Raw genomic sequence first — 26,022 nt, 5'->3', positions numbered from 1 at the left:
TATATATGTATAATATGTCAAAATACACTCTACAATTATGTATATCTAGAAAGGGCAAATAAATTTAAAAAATAAAATGAAAAGAAGAAAATCTATTCCAGTCAGACATTTTGGTTTGAAATCTAACACACACTTTTTTCCCACTTAATAGAAAATTGGGGTTAGGGGTGTAGGTGAGTGGTAGACTACATGCCTAGCATGAGAAAGGTTCTGGGTTTAATCCCCATCATCACAAATATAATAGTGGTGGTGATAATGATAGAAAATTGACTCCTGTTAGCACACTCACACTGAGCATCTGATTATCAGAAACAGACTTTTGACAGTGAGTGGAAATTCTATGAACTAAAAGATGATGTATTCACTGCCAGAGAAAAATACAGTAATTTTATCTTTAAAAAAAGTGTGCTTGGTTGTTTTAGAATGTGAAAGAAATTAATGACAAAACTTCAATGGATATAAGAAATTGAGAACATTTGTAGAAAAAAATTATTTGCCTTGGAACAAATACCTGTAAATGATGAATTCTGAGAAAGCAATGAACTGTATTTTACAGATTCTGGCAAAGTTGGCTTAGCTTTATAGACTTGTCTTTTTTCTTTTCTTTTTTTTTTTTTTTTTTAAGCTTTCACTGCCAAATATTAATGTCGAATTGGAATTAGGGTTTTCTCTCATGAAAATAATAACTTGATCTCAGCATTTTAGTCTCTTTTGAATAAGAGGTTGTAAAATTTGTTTTTGTTTCTCATAGAAGTCCTGGGCTGAATTGATCCTCCTGTGTCAACCTCCTCAATAGGTGGGACTACAGTTCTATACCACCACATCTCAATAATAAAAATTATTCTTAATCTTCTGCTTAATCTAAGAAGGGATAGTGTATCTCTCCGAAATAATTCTTTGTATATTAAATTGATTTTATTATAGTATTAATGATAAATACTAATTCATTACTTCTGAAAGAGCTGTTTCCTTCAAATTGTGTTACCTTCTGCAATGTTTTTAAATATTAAAATCAAGTACTATATTAATATAGTTATAATTACCATAAGTATTAACATTCACAATGTTAAAATATTGATATTATTCCTTATTCTTTGGCACCTAGGCCAGAACTGCATGATGTGATGCTAAATTCAGTAAAATAAAAATCTCAAATCTTTCTTTTAAATTCTTTCGGATTTCTTTTAGGGCTTTGGACAACCATAAAGATAAATTTCTTTACTTAATTCCTACCAGAACCACTAAAATAATTAAACTTGCAGTGTTATGCTCCATACTTTATAAACAGGTGAATGCCGTTGTAAGGATTACATAGAAAGAACTTTATATTAATTTTATTCAGAAACATTTTATTAATATAAAAGGTATGTCTAAGAAAATTTAATTTATAGGAAGAACTGAGTGATATGTTAATACTATAATTGTTCAGGGAATCTTCAGGGAAAACAGTAATAAAATATGGAAGGCCTTGGATTCAATCTCCAGCACACAAAAAAAGTCTTTGTTTTTGTTTTTTAAATCCCACATATTAAAGAACCAGGGGAAAGAAGGGTGTACCAAAGTATATAACCACTTAGTGAAGTTTGTGAAACTGTTCTATTTTACTCTCAAAAGCTTTCAGCAAATAATTCAGCACCTACCTCTGTTGGTAAGTAAAGATTTTAGGGTGCTGTGGGCCTTTTTATGTTGCTATGTGCTCCACATATATAAAATGTGCACTTTTTTGAGATACATTTATCAGTGAATAATTTTTTTCTTTGGGGGCAGGGGAAGAAAAGAGGCCTTTACAAAAATACTATAGTACTCTCAACAGAAATGAAGTTTGAAAACCAACAGTCTTCTGAAATTTTAAAATGTTTTATATATGTAGTAATAATCTATATGAAAGCATAGCTATATATTTTTCACAACACTAACAATATGAGGTCATTAAACTGATAAGAACAGATACTTAGCCAAAAGGCTGAGAAGCGATACAATATGAGGTCATTAATATTGTATATATTTTTAAGTAATCCCCAATTTAATTATTTTCTTGTATTGGTTTTTGGTGTACTTGTTTGCATGGCATTCTTGAGTTTGAAAAATAATAAGCTTTTAAACCGAGATAGGTTGTAGCCATCATGAGACAAGTTTATTTTGGGAAAGGTAAAGTATAAGGTCATAACTGTACTTTCAGTCACTCTTCTCCCAAGGAAAGTCATTTTGCGTCTTTGAACTATGTATTGATTTTACGGTATATGTTAAAGGTGACTGTATAGACTTTGAAATTACTCTGCATTCTTATCTCTAATTCATTTAGGAGTTTGGAAGTTCTGTAGCACTGACACAAATATATTTTTTCTATTTTTTTTTTTTAATACTTGGCTGTTTTCTCCCCTGAGATATATTGGAACACATCTAACTTAGATACATTATGTACCTGAAATATCAGGAGAAAATTCCTGTCTCAGCATGCCATTTCTGTTCTCTGTAATTTAGACATTCTTCATGCTGCATTTATGTCCATAAGGGTAATAGTCCTTACATTAAAAACCAGCCTTCATTTAGTGGTTCACCCTTCAAGTAGTCCATTATAGCCTTTCACTCTCTCACCCTGCCCTGCCTCCAACACTCACCATTTTTAATAAGCAACTCAAATGCAGTAAAAACTATCTTCTCTGTGCTCAGGGCAAAAACACTAACAGACACATGATAACATGTTTTTGAAGAGCACATTGAAATAAGCCCATAATTCTTGTCCTAAAATACCCCACTGCAAACAAAGTCTTGAAATCATTTTCAAACCCTAGACTTTAGTCTGATTCCTTTAGCCCACGATTTTTTCCTTCTACCATACACGCTCTAATGAGAAAGCAGATAATATATGTGTTTCTGAAGGTTTGCTTAGACAGACATGCAGCAAGTGTTCATCAAATGACTAAAAATAACATGCAGGTAAATCAAAGAGAGGGCAGAGCATCTCCCCAGGAGAAGAGTATATACTGAGAAACCCTGAACCTCAGCAGCAATTCCAACAGCAGCAAACCTTAGATTCTAATTCATTTAAAATTCTGGAAAGAAATAGTATCTTACATGAAGTGGTAGAAAACCAATGTGGATTAAATAAAGTAAACTAAACGGCTCATTATATAGTGGATTTAAATGTCCATACCAAAGAAAAGGAAATTTGTCCACTAACTGCAGTGATAAAGTAGGATGATATTGTGACATTGATATGAGACAGACCTAAGTTCAAATTCTGTCCCTGTGTAGCTCTATACAAGTTATTCACTCCACTTCTCTCTAAAATGTCACTATTCTGAAGGGTTCTTTTGAGGATTAAAATATATATAATAATATCAAGTCGCTAACATAACAAAATTCAATAATCTACCAATAAGTGGTAACTAAGAGTAACGAACTTTGCTCTCGGAGATGCCTATCTGAAAGGGCTTGAGTTTATAAAATTACTGTTTTCAAACTGTCCCTTGGAATCATACACCTCCAAGTGTTTTTCACAGTGGCCACCTCCATGGAGCAGGAGTGGTGGAGAGGAAATGTTTGAGTCGGGACCTGGGACCATTAGATCCTTGTTATTGGTTTTATAGATTTGAGTAAATGGAAAATTTGTGGTTTTTTTCCTAAAGAATTCTATTGTTCAAAAAAATGTGAAAACTGCTGAGTGAAGCATAACCTTTCAGAGTTAAACTTCTATGACTTGAGACGCCTTAGATTCTAACTTCCTCCCATATCTAGCACTTTGAGGTCAGCCCAGCTATGTTCATGAACTGAGGTTAAGTCATTCTCCTGCCCTTCCCTCCCCTTCCTGTTTCCCTTCCTTTCTTCTCCCCACTGCCAACCCATTTCTCAGTTCCCATCAGGTCTACCTTACATATTTACACATATAGTTTTACTGGTGTTAACAGACAATGCTAATTCGATGACAGAAAGGAAAGAAGCCAGCATTTTGGTCTGATTGTCTCTATCCTCAAACACAAAACCAGTCATAATATTAGAAACTCAGCATCTCCTTACCAACACCACATGCATATAATTTTGCTCCCTACTCTCTGCCATGTCTTGTTGCTAGCAGATTTATTGTCAGATAAGTCTATCAATTCAACTGTGTGAGATTTTTTGGCAGTTACGATTCTAAAAAAATACATGCCTTATAATCAATTGTGTATAACAGGGATGCTTAACTTTTTTTTTTTTTTTTTTTTTTTTTTGCATTTTATTTAGAGACAGTGTTGAATGAGTTACTCAGGGTCTCATTAAATTGCTGAAGCTAGCTTTCAACTCACGATTGTCCTGCCTCAGCCTCCCAAGCCACTGGAATTACAGGTGAGCACCATCACACGCAGCTGTGATTTGCTAATTTTAATGAGTGATTATTGTTCCCAGAAAGAAAGACTATAGATTAGAAATGGTAGATTAAAAAATTTCTTTGAAATTTCTTTTCAGATATATTAAAATGTGTAGCACAACCTACAAAATATTACATAAAAATATTATGTAAATATAACTTAGAATTCTACAATACTGAGACTATTATCAAGTGGAAAACTTAGTTAAAATTGTGTTACCTATAAATGTTATCATTTGCATCAAATTGTGGACATCAATGTTTTATGTATTTCTTACCACATCATGCTATCAGAAAAAGCCAGACACAAAACTCTGTGACCTATGCACACTCCCTATTGAATACACGAGCAACTGAATCTCACCAAATAAATATTTGAAGAAGGCAGGCCCCATTTTAACAATCTGGCTAATGATTTATGCTTAAATCTAAAAGAACTAAAGATACTTTGTTTTACAAGTAACAAACTAATAAAAAGGCACTCTCTTAATAGAATTATTCCTTTTTCTTCCTTGTCTCTCATCTGTGTTCTACATTTTAGTTTGGGAACCTGAAAGAGAGAAAGACTTGAAATCCAGCATAGCCTTGAACTAGTGAATCACAGCTCAGTAAGTTTTATAAGACAGGATGGTTTCCTACTTCAATTTTTAGAATGATTTAATGACAAAGGGCTTTTATTTTTTACAATATAGAAAATGTGTGCATTTTAAATTAGGAACTCTGTACAGTGATTTACATTATTAACAGTAAAAAGTACCAGATTGAAGGTGGAATATAATGTAGTCATAATTTTAAATACTGTCAAAGAGTACTCTAGAGACTCCAAACTAAAATTCAATTAGACATTTTACAAAAACTTGTTAAAAAGGAAAAGCAGTTATAATTACAATGAAAGATAAATACAGCAATGTCAAACACAGTTCCTGCTCTCAGATCAGGAACAGATGACATAGTAAAACGGTCACATGAATTTGTTTCATGAGGTCATAAACATAAAATACTTGAGGAACAAGATCACAGATACAAATGTATTTGAGATCAAAGAAGAATTGCTAGTTTGCATGCAACATTTCATTCTCTATAGGTCTATGTTATATATTTACAAGACAAATTTTTGAGAAGTAGAACATTGGATTAATTTCACAAGCAGAAGACAGAAAGACAGAGACAGAGAGAGAAATACAAAGAGAAATGCAAAAGGAAATTCTTGGTAGTCATTAGTAACATTTAGATATAACTAAAATAAATAGGCAATGTCATTTATAAAGGCAAAAGCCTAGTATTAATAATTATGTGAAGTTCTAGTTGCATGAAAATATGAACTCAATATAATATTTGGGAAAAGGGAGTTTTATTCAATTAATTTTTTAATCCAGAGAAAAATAGCTTTACTATTTAAACTTGGACCAAAATATTTTAAACCTAATATTAAATGGTTGACATTTTTATCTAAGTAAAATAGCATATTAGGAAAATCAAAATTTAAAAATAAGGTCTATACTCATGATAACATTATAGTCTAGTAGGAAAAGAACATATAAAAATGATAATATAACATCAACAATTGAATTATACACAAAGTATAGTATAGCCAAGTACACATGAGGCTATGAGAATAGAATAAAAAAAGTTTTAAGCCATTCAGGAAAATCTTCCCAAAGCAGAGGGAACTTGTACAGACATAACAACAATATGTAAGGGTATGGTCAATGGAGAAGTGGACAAAGAAATACCTAAGAAGAGGTAAGGGAATACAAAAAGGCCCAAAAAATGTCAAAGTACAGAGAGAGAGAATGAATGTAGAGGGATTAGAATGTGAGGGATTCTTTATCCAAGATGGTGGATAAAGAATTTGGACCCATTTGAGGTCTCATGTTATGTATCTTTTATTCTAATCTGTGACATTTTAATTATCTTAGTTTTCCAGTCCTATTTTTGTGAGCACTGATTGTATTTGTTACTTTTTATTAACCTATATGATACATACAAAACAGTACACAACTCACCTTCAGGCCGTCTCACAGGTAATAACACCCTGATTTCCAACTCACTAGTTAGTTTTACCTCATTCTGAAATTTATGTAAATGCAGTATAATACATACTCTTGTGCCTGGTATCATTCCCTCAAGCTTGTGGAAGTGACATTCCTTCATATTGTTGTGTATAGCAATCATCTACGTTCATTGTGTAAGATTCCATCATGTAAGTATTTCATCATTTATTTGTCTATTGTACTGTTGTTTAAGGTGTTTTCAGCTTGGGATTGTTATGAATGTGCATGCTATAAATACTCCTATACACGCCTTTTAGGGAACATGAGCACTCGGTTCTGCTGGGCTTATATACCCAAGAATGAATAAGCAGGTCAGTAGACTGCACAAAGTAGTTGTAAGGATTTATATTTGATAGTATTCTATGCAGGTTTCCTTTGCTCTACATTCTCAGCAATACCTGAAATCACGTTTGCAGCAGTTTGTCATTTATGGCTTTCATTTGCATTTCCTTGATGACTAAGTTGAATAGGTGCTCATATTTTCATGTCACTTATGGACAGTAAGACTCTTTCACAAAGTGCTCATTCTTTGGCATGCTATTATTAAATGTATTTAGTAGGCCTTTTAGCCATCATTGTCATCTAACAGAAGTAAAACGTGGAACTGGGAACTGCGGCAGAGTGTTGTAAGCCATTTTGGATAGCACTGTATCTTTTCCATGTGCAGACATTATTTTCTTCCTTTCTCTACTCTTCAACCCATACTCATTCTTGTTTTAGTCTAAATTATTTATTCACCCTATATTTCTTCCTCCCCTCTTGACATCCAATCCAAGAAGGTCAATTAACAGAAATCAATTAGCAATGTTCAAGTGCTGCATAGAGTTCAATAACAAGTTCATGTCAGAGAGGCAGCCTTCTTGCTACAGTGGTTTCTGATGCTTGGGATTTTGGGTTGTATGTGTGTTTGTGTGTGAATTTTTAGGTAAACAAAGAAGGAAGCATACCTGTCTATGTTTTTGAAAATAAAAGGGGGCTGGGGCTGTAGCTCAGTGGTAGAGCGCTTGCCTGGCGTATGTGGGGCATTGGATTTGATCCTCAGCACCATATAAAAATAAATAAAGGTATTGTGTCCATCTACAACTAAAAACAAAATTAAATAAATAAATAAAAGGATCATTCATAAAACTTTAATAGGGGAAGTGTACATGTCTCCTTTTTGCCAATTTATGGCAGATTAATGTTCAGTCAGCACTTTGAAGGAATATCATAAGGAAAATTTTTAAAAAAAGCATCTTGTATAAAGAGAATAAAAATGGTGCTTTCTTTCAGCTCTCTTCAGAACTACATACAGTTATATTTGGCAAAAACGAAATGGCCATGACCTTTTTCCCTCCTTTGTGTGATTAATTACTTAATGTCCTATTAATTGGACGATGTGGCTGAATTTCAAACACTTTCATTTTCTGTGCATATCATATTGTATTGTAACCACCGATTAAGTTGTGCATCAAAGGTGAGCCAACAAGGTCATCTGAGCAGTATCTCTTCAGCTCTTCATTATCTACCATCAATGGTAATTAACAGTGGCAACATTTCCATAAATCAACGTCTTTCTGATTATTCTCTGATGATAAACAGTCAAAATGTGTGCATTCCAGCCCACCCTCTTTAATTTTACATGAAAAATTCAGTCTAAATATACCACAGAGAAAATTCAGGCCAAAAATTGCAGTTGTTTCTGTAATTAAAATGCACCACCAGCAAAATAAGGTTATGTACCTTTGAAAGAAAAATACAAACTTACGCACAAAACTAAATGAGTCTGCTGACAATGTTGGGATCAAACACAAGAAGCAAAGAATGTCAACCGTGAAGTACCATTTTATTCCTCTGCAAAGGAAATTATGGCTCAATCCAACCTCAGAAACAACCACGTGTCTACTCAGTCATGGAAAATGACAATTCAGAATAAAAAGATGATTTAATTCATGTACATATCACGGCGTAGAAAAACAAAAATTTTTTCAAGGAAAAACGTGGTGAAAGATAGATCTTATGAAAATAAAAGAGAGACAAATCACTAGAGTACATGAAGAAGGTCAGACGGTGGGGAAAGGAAAAGAAAATTGGCCAAATTGCTACATGCATGTACGAATATGTTAACATGAATCCCATTGTTAAATACAATTATAACATGTCAATAAAAAATTAATTAATTAAAAGCAACATTTTTAAAGGACTTATTTACTATATTCATTTACACCCCCAAAATATGGAAATATAACTTTTAGATTTTCCTTTATTTGCTTTGAATTCTTGTGATATTGTTTATTGTTATTTTTTCTTTTTGTTTTATAAATCATACTAATTAGCAAGTTCAAGGATGATACTAGTAAAAGGGATTTTTGTCCATCACCAGAATTGATATTTTCACTTCTAATTGTCATGTCTAAAATTGTCTATCTAAAGTTCATACTCAGTTTAGGAAGGACTTTCTGAATTTGGAGAAAAATTAATTTTAAACCATTTTATTTAATTATAATAAAATACTAAAAATATATTTTTTTAAAATTGTTAGTAATGAAAAATCAGAATACCAATTGATGATAATATAATTACATATTATATTGTATACATAATTATATAATTATATACTATATTTGTTTCTAAAAATTGAATAGTTTGTTCTCTTTACTATTGTAATTTTGCAATTCCTGTTTATAGTTTTAATTTTTATAATTTAACAAGTTGTTGCTAAACACAGGACTCAAAACACAGGACTCAGTAATATGCCAAACTGAAAGCACGAATGTGAAGCCAACACTGTATAAAATGATATTTTCTATTAGTGTGTTTCTCACAATCAAAAGAAAACAAACCAAACTGCCTTAAACAATCAGAAGATGCATTATTCCACAAAAGCAAAGGATATAACAAGATATTAACAAACAATGAACAGGTTTCAGCCCTATTTCTGTCATTCACTCAGAAAAGACTTTCTCCTTTTGATAACTTTCTCTAAATTGTCCCCATCAGAGGCACTGGCTTACTCAAGATCAGCAGGAGCAGGAGACAGTCTCTCTCCAACTATGGAATAGAAGTCCTTCCCCTCAGTCTAACTGAATCTAACATGGGTAATTTTATTGAATAAGTACCAAATGAATCGATGTCCCAAGTGTAAGATTTTTTTCAATAGACCTTTTTATCGTCCTGATTTTTATGTTTGTATATTTTGGTTTGTCATTCTGATTTCATATTAAGTAGAAAAAAAACAATTAGTAATATATTTTTTCATAGAGATAAGAAAGGTATAATGAGAAATCTTGAAGAATACAGGGTTAGAGAAAGTTACTAAGGAAAATGCAAAAAATAATGTAAGACTAATATATGTCATCAAGTAGTACAGTAGTTTATTATAACAACTAATCATTATCGTTATATTGAAAATAAGAAAATGCTACATACTCTGAAGCCATTTCCCCATGGCTCAGTAAAGAAAATGGTTCTCAAGAGAAAGTGCTGGGGATAAAAATGAGCAAATTATATTTCATGCATGTTTTATTGTGTCAAAATGAACCCCAATTTTATGTATAACTCTAATACGCTAATAAAAACACTTCTTAAATTAAAAAAAAAAAAAGAGAGAGAGACAGAGTGCTTCTCACCTTGAGGCATTTCAGGTGGCAGATAATGGGGCTCTTGAGCACTAACATGTACCCACTCGAAGTCATCATATAGATCCTGGTGGTAATCACAGGCCCCTGGACCATCATCAAAAGTACAGCCACCTAGAAAGGGAAAAGAGGACTAGTATTATATTTTAAACACATGTTCTAAAAATGGGGAAGCAAATGCTATATTGAAATACTTGACATGGCACTCATAATAATCAATGGTACCCCTATTTATTACTATTCTCTTTAAATTTCCACATAAAATAAACATCTACCAGCATATTCTGTTTAAATAAAAAACCAGTTTGAGCCCCAGAAAGAAGGTTGAAGCACAAATTTTGAATTATTTTTAAAAATAGAAGATATGGTTATATGACTGAGTGTGTAAGGATGGATAGAGAGAAGGAGAGAATTGTGAAACATATAAACTACCTAAAATCTAAATAATGTTTAACAACTTTTGTGAAGAGGAGAAGGAGGAATAATGAAAACTGTCTTTCTTTGTAATGCTTGCCCAAATAGGTAACATTTATATGTACATCTTAACACATTCCGAGTATAAAAGAACTCTATGAAATCTGCTCACAATAGCAAATGAGACAAATTGAACTGTATGGAATCTAAAGCAGTTGAGGTCTGAGATACACCCTCCCATAGTTATTTAGATTATTTTCATTCATAATTATGATTTAAAAGTAGGGGAACTGAAGCACAAATTCAACCAAGTTAGCTGCTAATCACTACTTCCCCTGTATTTAACAACCGGTTTTCTAAAATGAAAGTAGCCTTTCCCTTTTTACATCAATATTTTTTTTGGGGGGGGGGCTTTATTTTCAAGGGTAATTGTATGGCAGAAGTAGGCACACACAAGTCAAAATATTTAGTTTATTTAAATCATGAAAATAAGAACTGGCCTCTATGTCTAATCTTGAAAGAAAATAAATTACAACTAATAAAAATCCAACAGTGTCTTTAATGAGAAAAACCAATAACCTGACTCCTTTCAAGTAGCTTTTTTTTTTGTTTTCCATAGGGATCTGTGTGAAGAAACTCAACAAATTCTTGGACCAGTAACAACAAGCTAAGGGGTGGTAAACTCTGGGCCTTTAAATTCTTCTCACTGTGCTCATCAAAAATTTGGCCCTTTGAGTATGAATAAAAGTCACATTCCTCACCAATGACAGAGAAGAGTAGCATCAAAGTCAAAACAGTACATCAGAGGTGTCCAGATGACACCACAGACCTAAAACCTTTTTCAAAAGCAAAAGGGCCTATCCTTGAATTCCTCTTATGAACACACCATTCCTTTAAAACAACCCAAAGTCCAGCAGCTTGAAAACTTAATATTGTCCTTTAAATATGCTATAGACCTTTTATAAATGCTTTCATGAAAAATGATGTATTTTTTGGTTTAAAATTAATCAGTTAAAAGAGGTTACAAGGAAACACAAATTCATACACCAAGGGAGAAGATTTTTCTCAAAAATATTATTTGTTGTCCCAATGCTAAAGTGAATTATTACTTTCCAACACACACCTTCAGGGTCCCCATTACCTTTTTATTGGTAAGAATGCCTCTGTATATAATTTAAACTACCAATGGAACCCACATTGACTCATGTGGAAGACAAATGGCCTTATTTGTTGTCCTTCAGAGCCACTATTAATTTTAGACTCCAGCATTCTGATTAACAATAACACCTAAGAGTAGCTGTATAAAATAAGTGGGTCAACATGACACATCATGCCAGGAACATGTCAAGAGTGTCTTGAAAGTCACTGCTGGTCTTCTTGACTTGCATGATAATAACATGTTAAAAGATAAATTTTTTTTTCTTTAAAAGATAAATTTTTATCTCCAATTTACAATAAATTCTAATCCCAGGGTTGCCATCTACCTATTTGCCACATATATAATGTTATTTCTAAATCTTTGATAAGAGGTTTTTCCAATTGGTTTTGTAAACAGCTGTGCATCTCAAGGTTAAGGACTAAAACAGTGTAGTAAAGTAGAGGACAGGAAGTATGAAAGTAAAAACAATGCTGGGCTCATGAACCAAACAGTGCTTACATGGGATAACAGTGTGATTGGAATTCTAAGAGCAAAAGAGAAGGGGCTGCCTGTGCCAGGGATGTTGAGGAAGACTTCACTGAGTTACGCCTGATGAAGGTGGGTAAGAATGTGCCAACTAGAATGGAAACAGGATTGCAATCAAAGGAAAGGCAAGAGAAACATCAGAGAAGGCTAAAGCAACATGTGATGGTAGGGAATCTCAAATAATTTCTGTATAATGAACATGAAAAGAATGGAGGAAATAGGGAAAGCTAAACAAGAAAGATTTTAAATGTCATAAAAAGGAGTTTAAATTTTCTTCTGCAGTTGTATTGAAAGCTCTGAAAGATTTTTACCCAGGAATAAGGCACAATTTAAGTCTCATTTAAGATTAATGACAACAACTCAAAATAAAAGATAAAAAGGGCTGGGGATGTGGCTCAGTGGTTAAGTGTCCCTGGGCTCAATCCCTGGTACTAGAAAATAAAAAAATAATAAAATAAAACAAAATGAAATAAATCATACTTAATACTTACAACAGTAGCTATCATGTAGAATAGAAAGTAGAAGAGGCAAATGGAAGTAGTTTGGTTCAACCTTACAAGAGACAGCACATAGAATACATCCTGAGCTAATTCCATCATTCACTATCTCTACTGACATTTAAGACTCACTAGAAAGCCCTAAATAGAAAACCTTCTATGCTACATAGAGTCCTATATACCCATGCTTCTGATCCGCAGTATTCCCATCTATTAAAACAGAAATGTCAAAGCAAGATTCTCATTCATAAATTAAAGCATAGCGCATGAATTTTAAGTTTCACTCAACTAGATAGCAGAACAGAAGATGGCAACACTGAACTGGCATTCAAAAAATTTAGTTAGGCAGAGGAGAGAAAAAAAATGAGCGAGGAAACATCTTGCATTTTCAACTGTTGTATTTGCTACTGGTGCTAAGACTACAAATGAGTAGCTGCAAATCATGCCAGAGAAATGGTGACCGTCACTCTTGACCCTGGGAGGAAAATTACTTCTGAAAAGCATTTCACAGATTGCTAATTCCTCTCCAGCAGACATTCAGCTGAGGGACAGCTGCATCACTGCAGCGTTCTGCTTCCACCATGGAGAGCCACTTGAAGGTCTCTGCAACCTGTTCTCCTGAAAATAAAAATCAGACGGATTTGAACTTGCCAGAATTTATTTGTAATCTATTCATGGAAAGGACTAGTCCTAAGAAATATGTAGTATCCCCACCCCTCTAAAACAATTCTCACCTCAAAATTATACTGTCTAAATATCTAAAACATTTAGAGGAATTCTGGAGAACTTAGTCAAACAGTAGCTCTATGAGAAATGTAGAAATAAAGAACCTTTCTGTAGAATTATGAAAAAACGAGTAATACTAAAACTCAAATCCTTTCTGAAGTCAAACTTTTCAATAAAACCAGGGTCAGGTTAACTTCATGTTGAACTACAAAAAAATTAAAATAAAAAATAAAAAGCTATTAAGGCCTTGGATTGCCATGAATATTTTGTGAGTGGTGTTCTTTTAAAAGATATGTGCTAGGATCTTCCACCTTCCACAAGGCACTGACATATATGTAATTTTCTGACTGCATATAATAGCAAGAAACAAATAGAATTACCTTTTGTGGTTCTATACAGAACAAGTTTCTCTTAACTAAAGATATAAAATATTTTCTTAATTTCTTATATCATGTAGAATATATCAGACTTTAATAAGTAAGAAAGTTCTGGACCAAACATATTGGCAAATACAATATCTTCAGCACTGTTAGATGACTCTTAAAAAATCAAAGGTTGAATGTTTTCCCTCATAAGTGAATGATGATATATAATGGGGATATGGAGGTGAGGGGTGAGAGAAGAATGGAGGAACTTTAGATTATATAGAGGGAAATGGGGGACAAGTATGAAAAATGGTGGAATGAGTCAGACATCATTACTCTAGGTACATGTATGATTACATGAATGGTATGAATCTATACCATGCACAACCATAGAAACAAAAAGATGTACCACATTTGTGTACAATGAATCAAAATGCAGTCTGTAAAATAAAAAAACTTAAAAAAAGGACAAGCTAAACTTCTAGTGTGAATTAAGCTATAATACACAAATCTGAATGTTTAAGTAGTAACCCAATTTAGAATAATATTCCTTCCACATAGAACATAGAGAAAGATTAAGATATACCTCATTAGACATACGAAATACTAGGTTAAACTAACTTCAAATGGGTCCTCTTTAGTTATGCTAATCTGAGCTCATAATATAAATTTACTACTATAGTCTCAAAAACACATATCAAGAAGCCACTATATTTCAAAAGATATTCAGCTATTACTGAATATATTAAATGTAGTTCCACTTATAATTTGAGTGAACAGTTTATTTATAAAGGTGTTTTATCTTTGGGGAAAAAAGCATAGGAATTGATGTTTTTAAATAAAGTTCATATTTCTGTGAAATATAATGGGATGTCTTAATAGATTTTTTTCCCCTTTTAACTCTATACTTCTGTTGACAGTACAAAATACCAATTGACATATTTGATCAATGTTTAGGTAGTATGCATCTGCTGTAAAGATAAGCAACACTTTTTCTCAATGAAAAAGAAATACTGAAATCAAAATACAGGAAAAAATAAGTCAAGAAGATACAAATGCCTTTAAGTACATATGGATGAATCATGGATCATAATATATTGTTCTAGAGAAATACCAAAGAGGACCTACTAGAAGAAAATGAAGAAAATCCATGAATAAGAGTTCTTTAAAAGGTCATCAATTCAAACCCAGAATAAAATGCTTTACACTGCTTGTAATTAATTGGTATGCAAAATATTATTAGAGTCTATCTCCTTCATAAAAGAAAAAGAACTAGATACACATTTATGGAAATTCAGACCCATCATTTGTTGACAGGTAGCAATAAATCTTAGTGATGAGAGAAGAAACCATTTCAAACACACTCATTAATTATCTAATTATTCATCCCTAGAGTTCCATCTCTAGCCAAGAATGTATGTTTAATATATGTAAGACTAGTTAGCTGTAAGGCTTCTATTCAAATTGTCTATGAGTCAAAGCAATGTTATATTTTAAATAATCATCCTTCAATAAAAATGAATGGAATAAGGACATGGAGTCCAATTCCATATCCTCCATCTTTCCAGAGAAGTAATATTAAAATTGTCTGTACCTCGATTAATAAAACTTAAAGAATTTTAAAGTACTGATAGACACCATTCACGTATGTGGAAGAAGGGTATGTATGTACCTGAACGAGCATGAAGTAATGGTTAAATACATACGTAGCTTTACTACTTTGCTTCTGGGAATTTCAATTTCTTCCCTAGTAAAATCAAGATAATAATAGCTACAGTACATTGGTATAAAGGATTAGCCCTAATTCATGTAAGACTATTTACACTAAATGAGTTTTTATAAAGCAAACTTATTATTTTTCATGTACATTTTTTAATAGTTTATCCTATATATGTGCTGTAATATTACAGTTTGGGTCACATGCACCCAAATATAATGGGATGCACAGGACCCAAATTAATCCTAAGTGAAAGAGAAACACGGTTTCCATCTAGCTTACTCAGAAGAACTAAAGAGAGTTGATATAAAGACAGTATGATCATAATACAGAAAATAGTTTTTCCTAAACATTCATCATAAATGTTTTCAAACAGGAAATACATTCCTTTAGGTCAGGAGTTAGTACACTGTACCTGTACAATGTTAATTACCCATCCCATTTTTGTCATAACTGCACAACATTTATTGTAGCAAGAAATCTGCCACAGAAAATACCTAATAAATGGGCATCTTTGCACTCAAATATACAGCTTTATAAAACAAGGGGCAGCCTGGATATGGCCCGTGGGCAAAAGTTTACCAAATCCTGGTTTAGGGGACTCTGATCTTAAAAATCCTTTAATAATATTGGTAGAACACAGTCTGCTTAAAAGCTTACAAAAGGGTCTTAAATTTCAGCATCACCTCCATATGACTCAATTTTCTTTCCCATATATCAAGATAAGTAGAATGACAGCACTTGTTTGAAATCAATTCAGTCGCATAGCTGGACAGCAGTACAAGTCAGAAACCATGAGTCTGAAAGAGATGGAGACACTTTCAAGATTCTCTAGTCCAAAGACTTTAAACCCATAAGCCTACAAAGGAAAATACATGTACCTTGCAACTCTGCATAAATATGCATACAAGTATGCAAATTATCTCCTAGTATGGGTTGCTAAGTTCAGTGTTCTTTCCATAAGTTAAATAAAATGAAGACTAGCTATGTGAATCAGGTAAGCAGATATTAAAAGAAAAGAAAAAAAAGACCAGGTTATATGTATTTTGTCTCAAATACATATAACCACGTGTCTATTGCAGAAGGGAACCCAGAAGACAAGTGTGAGCAATCCAAATTTCTCCCTAATTTCTTTCTAATTTTCAGGTCTCACGCACAAATTGGAATCCAGAAATAAGACTCTGAGACATGGTCGGCTCTGACAGTATATATGTGACTTCATCCAACCTCATTATGGAGCTAATGGGTGATTTCATGCCAAATAGCCTTAGAAATGATTTCACAGATGAAAAGAGGTTTATTAAAATGTAAAAGGAATGTATTAACGAAAAGTGTTTCATAGAAGACAAAAATTAGAATCGCCCATGGTAACAGAGCAAGAAAGTATCAAAACCAGAATCTGAACCTAGGCACCATGAGTTCTTAACTCTTAATCATTACACTAAATGGCTCCCGAAAATAAGGCAGAATTAGACATTTTCAGAATTATCCAGTACAGACCCCTCCCACGGCCTCAGCCCCAATATCTTATCCAACAAAGACACCTTTCCCATCCCACCTATGCAAGAGTGGTAAGGTGCTTCATTCTTTGAGGATAAAATGTAGTGAACTTTAAATCACATCACATGTCGAAGTCTCCCAGGCATCCTGGATGCCACAAATAGGAAAAAGCCTTTATTGAATAAAGTTATAAAAGTCTAGCAGATTAGTAATTTCAGCAAATAAATTTATTTACACAGGTTGACTGAAGGTTGAAATTTTGCATGATAATAACATTGCCCTATTGCTTTTGCTTGGCAAGTTTCACTTTTCAATACATCTTCCCCAAAACATGTATAAATGAGTTACTTTACTATCTTTAAAAACATTAAAATAAAAACATTTAAAGATGAAAATCAATTTTTTGTGACTGCCCTCACACTAACTGAAGGATAAGATACCAGGTATTTTCCCAAAGAACATTAGTGAGTGTATATAGCCAAGTTTCTTTTTCTTTATTCTTTTAACTATTCCAGTAAAAGCTCAACATTTTTGCTTAGTGTTAGATACACAATCTGAGAAACCCACTGAACAAAGTAATTGAGAGTAAATGTAGTGAAAAATAAAATTCCCAACTGAAGACATATTTACATTTTGGTAAAATTGGAAACCACCCAAGCTCACGTTTAAACCTCTCTTTGTTTTGTTTCTCTGAAGGGATTATTGGTGGGCTCCACTTCACCCACATCAGACATGTTCTGGCTTATTTCAGCAGTTGCTCCTGATTTAGATCAAGTATGGTGGGTGATGGATCATTTTTCATTAGTGAAGGGAATTCTATGAAAGGCTGAAGCCATGTAAAACAAATTCCCTGATCCAACCTCCCAGAGAAGAGACAAAGACCCCACTCCGAGGCATCGGATTTGAAACTACTTATCAGATTGGCAAAGAAATCATAAGGTGCTCAACTACATTTTAAGAAGTTTGAAAATTCAGTTAAGACTTTTAAATATAATTCAAGGAAAGAGATAACCAACAAGTTTAGCCAATAATTAAGAATACAACTCAAAGGTTAAAAACGCTTTTCATATTTTTCCTTAATGTGAAACTTCCTTCCTATCAAAATGTTTTTGGATGTGATTAATGTAGAAGATATATAGGCCAATGTCTGAGTTTTTCATACCTCTATAAACATAATTTAAATAATAAAGAGTTATGGTTTCTTTGAAAATTTGATATCACCATCATTTCAACCAGGGTATTGCTATTGCTGCTGGCCGTCTTCACCAGTTCTTCTCATTCCAATCATCATTTAGGACAGCCTGGGCTTCTATCAGATTCACAGCAAACAAGCCACTCACATAAGAAGCCAGAATTCCAACTCTCTCCTCATAGACTTTTCTTAGTAAGTGCATATGGCTACCATTTAGTGGAACTGCTTAAAAAATAAAGATCCCTCCGCAGCAAACAGTACTGTTACAGACAGACACTTAAGAGGCCCTTGTGTCAGTGACCATTCTAACCTATCAGAGAGTTTCACTGGTGGAATGGCAAGTGAGGTTTGACATTGGGCCTCGCCAAGATTTAGGTCTTCTCATTTCTATACCACAAAAGAAACCATTTGGCCTTACTTTCTCATCTCTACTTCCAATGACTATTTAGGAATAGTGTGCCAATGAATTTGAAAAATCTCTCCAGAATATCTCATGACTCTAGGAGGGAAGTGTTCTGTACATCTAGGCAATCATTAAATGAGGCTTTTAGTTAGGAAAACATACAGGTGATATTATTGTTCCATATTTATATGAAATTTTTAAATGTAAATTAACCAATAATTTGGTGGACTAGGAAACAGCAGTTGAGCTTACAGTATACTACCCATCGCTCCTGAGCCCTTGTGAAAAAGGTAAAACAGTGAAGTGATAATATATTCAAAACTAGAGGCCACTCCCAACTCTACTCCCTGGTAAAACTCCTAAAATGCACAATTCACAACTACCACAATTCAACTATTCTGACAAGAAAGTATTTTAAAGATGGTGGATCTGCTTCTAGGTTTTCATGGGAAAAAATACAAAAGAAAAAAAGAGATTCAGAATGAAAAAGAAATCTGGAACTGGAAGAATAATTTAATAAAGATAAGAAGTTAACTTTCTTTTGTTGTAAATTCCAGCAGATCAGGATTCAGGGTTCCCAAGAACAGTAGCATAAAAATACCTATGTACTTGGAATATCCTAGCCCCACCAAGTTCAGATGATTGGTTGATACAGTATAACTCATTCTTCAGTATTTTTTAAATTTTCCCTCCAGCATTTGCTCTAAAACATAATGACCAACTTCAAATCAATCAAATTGTAAGGTTTACTGGAAAAAGGCAAACACGTTTCTTCAAAAATTGATATAAAAACCTGGAAGTACTTTAAGATTTTTCTATATGAGGGGAGAAGCTGGCAAATACGATTTGAATAATAGATTAAAGCAGCAGCAGTGTGAAGATCGCATTTGAAGTCTGGTGTCTCTGCAGTGTGATGGCTTTCTTGCCTCACTCCTCACCTCAAGCCATAGCTTATGTTTGAGAATTTTCAAATCTTCAGAAATAGATAAAATGAAATATATTATTTCAATGTCTTGCTAGAAAGGCCATACTGATGAATGATTATTTTTAAATGCCCCTAATTAATGTTTTAATAAACATAAGAAAAGTCTCTCCTCTTCACTACTCATGTAAAGGGAAATTAACTAAAAAATGAGGAGTTCTACTTATCATTCGCAAAAAGTCAAAGTACTAACATTATATAGGGCTGAGCAGAGATAGAAACAATAGGAGGAAGAAAAGAGACTGCTTCTGAGCATCATTTCCTTTTATGTATCCAGAATTTTAATGCGCTTGCCCTTTAATCCAGATACTTTATGTCTACAATCTACCCTACATAAATGTTGGCATATGTATATTCCTGAGTCCCACAAATACAAACTAGGTCTACCTCCCATCCCCCCCAAAACAAAAACAAAATATCAGCTTCAGAGACACCTGTAGGTAACAAGACTACCTTCAACCTTTAAGAGGAACTGATAGTAAAATTGCCTGCAGTTCAAGCTTTAGACTAATGACCAGTGGCAAGCTATTATAATAGTTAATTCGTGGAAATAAGCTAAATATTCGACATTATTAATTGATGACAACAAAGCATATTTTAAGAAACAACACAGAAAGCAACAAATATTTGAACAAATGCTGGAGGAATTAAGAGATCCAAAGATATTACTGCAAGAAATGTCAAATCACATGTACAAATGAAAAGAAAAAAGTGTCAGAGGAGATTGGTGATATAAAAATATCCCCCCTTAGTCAACGATCATTTCAGCTGTACATTTAGCAGGTTGAAAAAACATATAGAATAATTTCTTATGGGAAGTAGCATTTTATGATAAACTACTCAAGATGTGATTGATGACATCAACAGTCTTGCTAAGTCATCCAAAAATAAAATTATTTAAAAGGATGACTTTGAGTATAACTTCCTGGAATTCTTCTAACATCTTATAACAAAACTTACCTACTTTTCACTTTTTTTAGTGCTTCAGGCCTTATCTGAAGTTATAAACATAATGCACAACAGATTAAGGTATCATGGAGAGCCAAGCCTATCAAAAGCATCTGTGATGCTACTTCATCCACAAAGGATCAGTTTATAACTTTGCCAGAGAAAATATACATATGCATATTTCCATAGGAAATGCCTGGACTATAATTCTGATTATCTAAATACTATTACTTATCACATTATTTAATTCAGTACTGGCCTGTTATTATAAAACATTATAAAACATATTATAAAATAAAATACTATAAAATATAATATATTCCCAGAAATTACATTGACATTTAGTAGAAAATACAATACAATGAAGTAGTTAAAATACATGTTAAATGTATTAGGGAGAGTAGGAAAGTAGCTCCCAACATTAAGTCCCTTCCTGACCCTGAGCTCTTAGCTCTCAGTATTGCAATTAATTTTAGTCTACAGTTTGGATGTTGCCACAGGTATTACCCAGATCAAGATAATGCATGGAAGAAGTAGGACTAGAGAAAATAAGAAATGAAAATCGTAGTATACAGCTCACAATTAGCTGATATTCCAAATAATTATATTTGATTAAGATTTTCAGAAGATGCTCTACAAAGTGCAAACAGGAAGTGGGGCTGTTGGATCACAGAAAAGAGGCTACTGGATTATAGACAGAGGTGACAGAAATCCAGAGAAAGGCACAGAAAGGAATCTACGTGGGAAAAGTTAAGAAGAAGGGCTGAAGACTAAGAGGTGGAAGGATACAAGAGGGCACAGGCTGGTGGAGGAGACTCCTGAGACAGGGACTAAATGAGCCCACTCAATTTCAGTGACCCACTTTTTCTCAGCGGCAATAACCATAATTCAGGAGCCATAAACATGTTGCTGATGATCACATGATCACTTTAAGAACAGCCTGCAGATGCACAGAAGGCAGGTAAGTAAGTGGCATTTAGATTTGTGTTCAATAGGTTTCAACCTACAACCAGTAGAACTGACACTTGAAGATAGAACTGTGTGAGATTCAAAATCCAGTCCCAGGTGTGATCACACCTACAAGTAAATATCCCCCAAAGATGAGCATTATCCATCAGTGAAATTCTGCAGTCCACCCTCACTCCCTTTTAAGTAATTTCATAGAAACGGAAAATAAAATAGTGGTCACTAGAGGCCCAGAGAGGTAGAAGAAACAGGAGAGAATGAGGTCAGGAACAGGCACTAAAATACAGTTAGGAAAGAACAAGTAGTAGTACTCTACAGCACAGTAGGGTGACTGTGGTTCATCGGAATTTATGATATAAACATTTTATTATTCTATATTATTTTATTTTAAAAAATCAAAGATTTTAAAGGATCCTAACACAAAGCAATAAATGTTGAAGAAAATAAAAATGTTAATTGCCCTGGCTTATTACACATGGTATATATGCAATGAATTTCACAGTGAATTCCATAAATATGTACAAAAGTTTTTAAAAGACACAAAATATAATCCCTTCATTTCTGTAGACAAAAGTCAAAGACTCTTTTATTTATTATATGCTTCTTTGGTTAATTAAATGTGTTGCATACCGAAATTTTCTGAGATTTTTTTTTGTAAAGTTTCTTTAAATTTTCTTTATTACAAATAAAGAAAAATATATAGAAAATATAAATATGTTTATATTTTCCCCAGAAAAAGGAGAGGATTTTAAAAGTGGATTCTTAAATTGAGAGCAGTTTAACTTCAGTCTTATGACCAAATCTATTCTCCACATATTTACAGTTTTAAGCAGCAAATATAAGAAACAGCAAAATAGAATGTGTGCCATTTGAAATGGAATTTTACAATTATAATCTTTAGATGCATTAGAATTCACAAACAAAACTCAGAAAGGCTTTATGGATCTCAAAGGGGATTAATGAAAATATTTGGTCAGAATACAAATGAAGTGAAAGCAAACAGTTATTTTTAAAACACACAAAATATTTAACACAGTTCACAGCATAAAGTAAGCACTAAATAAACAACAGGTTTTCTTTTTCATTTAAAAGACCAGGTATATTCCCACCAACCCAACAATAAGTGCTAATATTTTGGTTTACATCTCTTTCTAACCTTTCCCATATTGTATTTCCTTGCTGTTTATTGATGATATTCAAGGAAGCTACCATTTCTTTGAAAATTTACAGTTTCAAATCATCTTGCTGATGATCTAAATTTAATAGTTTTGCAATTGATGCTACTGGGGTTTCTAAATATAAATTCATAATGTCTGCATAATGCTAAATTTGGTTTCCTTTGCATGCATGTAATTATTTAAATTCCTAAGAATTTCTAAAACAATATTAATAATGGCAATACCGACAGATGTTATTAATTAGTGCTTTTCCTATCCGCTGGAATGTTGCTTATTGACGGATTAATATCTGCCTCCATTCATCTTCAGTGCTCCTTCCACTAAGGACTTTCTTCAGACAAAAGTTAAGAACCATGCAAGAGGTTGCAAAGTTCTGGAAGGAGAGATAGCAATGGGCATCCTTCAGCACGCAGGGAAACACCAGGAGGAACAGTAGCAGAAGCAGTGACTGCATCCAGTGATGACAGGGTAGCTACTCCATATCAGGCACTGTTCTCAGCACTTTATATGAATTCTCCAAGTGAAAAAGATGGGAACTAATAGTATTTCCATCTTATTAATAAAGAAACTAAGGTAGAATTTAGTTTATTTAAGGTCCTATAGCTAATGAGGTTCCAAGCCAGTGTCCAGATCCAAACAAAGCAGGCACTTCCCAATTTTTTTCAAATGGTTGGAAATAAGCACTTCAAAGGGGAAGAGTAACATCAAACCCGAGCAGACAGCCAACAGGCAAGCCAGGTCTTACCAAGTCATGGCTACAGGCTAACGAGCAGCCTCTCAAACCACAGGTCAGAAGCCACTGGCATTTTGACAGACACAGGAAAGATCTCTGGAAAGAGAAGGTGTATTTTTGCACAAATTATAACCAACTGCAAGAATTCTTAATGAAAGGTGAATTTCACGCTCCAAACACTCCCACATAGCGGAGTAAGGGCAGCCTCTTGTCCCAGGTATCTCGTAGACTTCTGAAGCCAGTGAATTCTAAGTAAGCTACTGGCATTAATTCTCTTTCACTCCTTTCTCCCTGTTTCTTCTCCTGCAGAGCAAGAGGGAGGCATAGAGTCATTTTAGCAGCTGTGACTCAGCTGTCTACTCTACATGCCTGCACTAGGAATTTGGACAACCCTTTAGAGATGCCATTTATAAGTGAGAAATTGTTGGGAGAGTGAGGATACATGCCTCTTTCAGTTAGCATTTCTTTCGTGTAATAAATATTTTTAACACAGTTTATTTCAGCATCTACAACCTGTATATTTCCTCCATAGCAAAGGACATTTAATTTCCTAAAACCAGTTATTTGGGGATGGAACTGTATTTAAGTCTGCCCAGACATCACTATAGCAGGACAAGGCAATGATACATAACCTGCCTCATCGCACAGCCCAAAGCAATGCCAGGAAGGAATTAAAAATAACAGGGCATCTGCCAAAAGACCTGAACTTGCCCCTTTCTTACATGAAGTTCATCCTAGTTGTCTAGGAAAAGCCTGAGCTCCACTTATTCTAAATGTTTATTTACTTAAAAGGAAAGAATTTTAAAATGTGAGGAATTGCAAAAGAGTCTCAAGGTTCACTGAGTACAACTCTCCACCCAGTATAGGAATGTCCTGTAGAGTCACAGGACAGATGGCCTTTCTGCATCTGCTTAGACATTTTTCACATCCTTCATCTTAAGAAAGAGCAGGACATCTGTGACATCGATGGTATTCCTCTGGGACGTCTCTGAAATCACTTGACTATTCAGATGAAAAGGCATGGCAGTTTTGAGAAATTAGACCTTCCGCGAAGCTACACCCTATTGTATGTCATACAACCACAATACCTCAGAACTGGGAAGGGCCATGAGGACTGCAAGCACAGGTGACTCTCTACACCTAGATCACAATACAGATTCCTTAGTAACAAGGTGCACACGTGAAAACTACTATAATGGTCATTTTATGAAAATGATCCTAGTTCGACCCAAATTTTTCTAAACAAAGCTTCATTTTTGTTAAATTTCCTTACTTAAATTAATGTCCACTTCTTAATTTTTCTCTTTTCATTCTATTTAATTATCCCTAACTATTATGTTTTGAAAAAGACTACTAAAAAGTTAATAAGTACTAAAAACCCCAGAAACTATAGTGCTGGGATTCTGATGTCTCATGGGTCAAATCTGGGAAAAATGTGAAGGTAGAACATACAGCCTATAAGAATTGAATACCAAATTCTCTAGGACACTTTCAAAACTCCAAGGCACAAAGAATTATGTATTATATATGCATGTGCCATATTGAGTAAAATAAATGCTCACAGAGAAAGTGCACATTTTCTTCAACTTCTAGTATTAAAGTTTTAGAACAAGATGGAATGTCAAGATTTTACCTGAATCAGTTCCCAATTTCCAGGTAGGAAAGTACCACCATCTGTTTTTACATTGGGGATGTCCTAAGGTTAATTGATTTTCCTAGACTCATAGGGAAGGATGAGACTCATCCCAGAATCCTACTTGACCAGTGCAGCAGTTCTTTCCCTATTGCACTCCACCCTGCAATGTTTATTATTATTCAGTTGCCTCTGTGAGTCAATTTAATTTTTATAATTTTTTTTGCTAGCATGCACAAATGAGTTTTCCTCAGAGTGGAATTTTTTTATAAAGATAGAGAATATTATATGTCATTCACCTAATTAAAAAAAAAATGAATGAAGTAGGTGAGAAGTTGGATTTCATTGCCACTACTTATTTTTTAAAACCTCATCTTCCAGAGGAGATTAGTTCTTTTATTGCTCTGTCCAGTTGATCTAAAGTAATAAAGTCATTTCAAAGCTTTACTAAAAGTGGTATAGAGAAGATGAGAAACCAAACACTTCAGAAAAAGATTAAATTTTTTAAAAGAAAGAAAGTAACCTAAGTGGTTGTATTAAATCACATATCACATGTCAGACACTGCAGGTGGTACTTTCGTTTACTGTTCACGAAACTTTCATTGAATTATATATAATTTAATATCCATGAATATTAATTTTCATACTTAATATGAAATGTTAAGATTACATTTAACATAAATATTTAATTTCATTTAATACTTACAAACAAGGTCACTCAAAATATTCTCAGTTTGCAGTTCAGAAAACTGAGGTACAGAATGGCTCATGGAGTTGACCAGGGTCACGTAGCTGTTAATTGATAAATGAGACCTCCAGCTATCTGATTACAAAGAATCTATCTGATTCTTCAATCCACCTAAAAAGGAGAGCAACCAGGGTCTGCACACAGTAGAATGAGGAAATGGCAGGAACTAATCACAAACATTTGATCTAGGTTGGGCAAGCATTGCTAAATTAGGTAATTGGGGATCTTTTTTTTTTTTTTTTTTTTAATAAAAATCAATGTTTGCTCCCTTGCTTACATATTCAAGGTTTAACACAATCTTGGAGAAAACACCATCA

The 26,022-nt window shown here is 33.6% G+C and overlaps 1 protein-coding gene across 4 annotated transcripts in view; it reads right to left on the bottom strand.

The window, feature by feature from the left end:
• PTPRK (protein tyrosine phosphatase receptor type K) overlaps positions 1-26,022 on the bottom strand; it is a 561,297-nt gene that overhangs the window by 431,654 nt on the left and 103,621 nt on the right. For all 4 annotated transcript variants that reach the window (XM_079148159.1, XM_079148160.1, XM_079148158.1 and 1 more), the window contains exon 2: positions 10,011-10,133. In XM_079148159.1, coding sequence (XP_079004285.1) covers positions 10,011-10,133 — 123 coding nt within the window. The remainder of the gene's footprint in view (positions 1-10,010; positions 10,134-26,022) is intronic.

This window comes from Sciurus vulgaris, assembly GCF_902686455.1.
Source record: "Sciurus vulgaris genome assembly, chromosome: 7".
In the NCBI taxonomy this organism is placed as follows: domain Eukaryota; kingdom Metazoa; phylum Chordata; class Mammalia; order Rodentia; family Sciuridae; genus Sciurus; species Sciurus vulgaris.
Note: the sequence above shows the minus strand (reverse complement) of the source record. Positions and strands in the feature narration are given on the sequence as shown.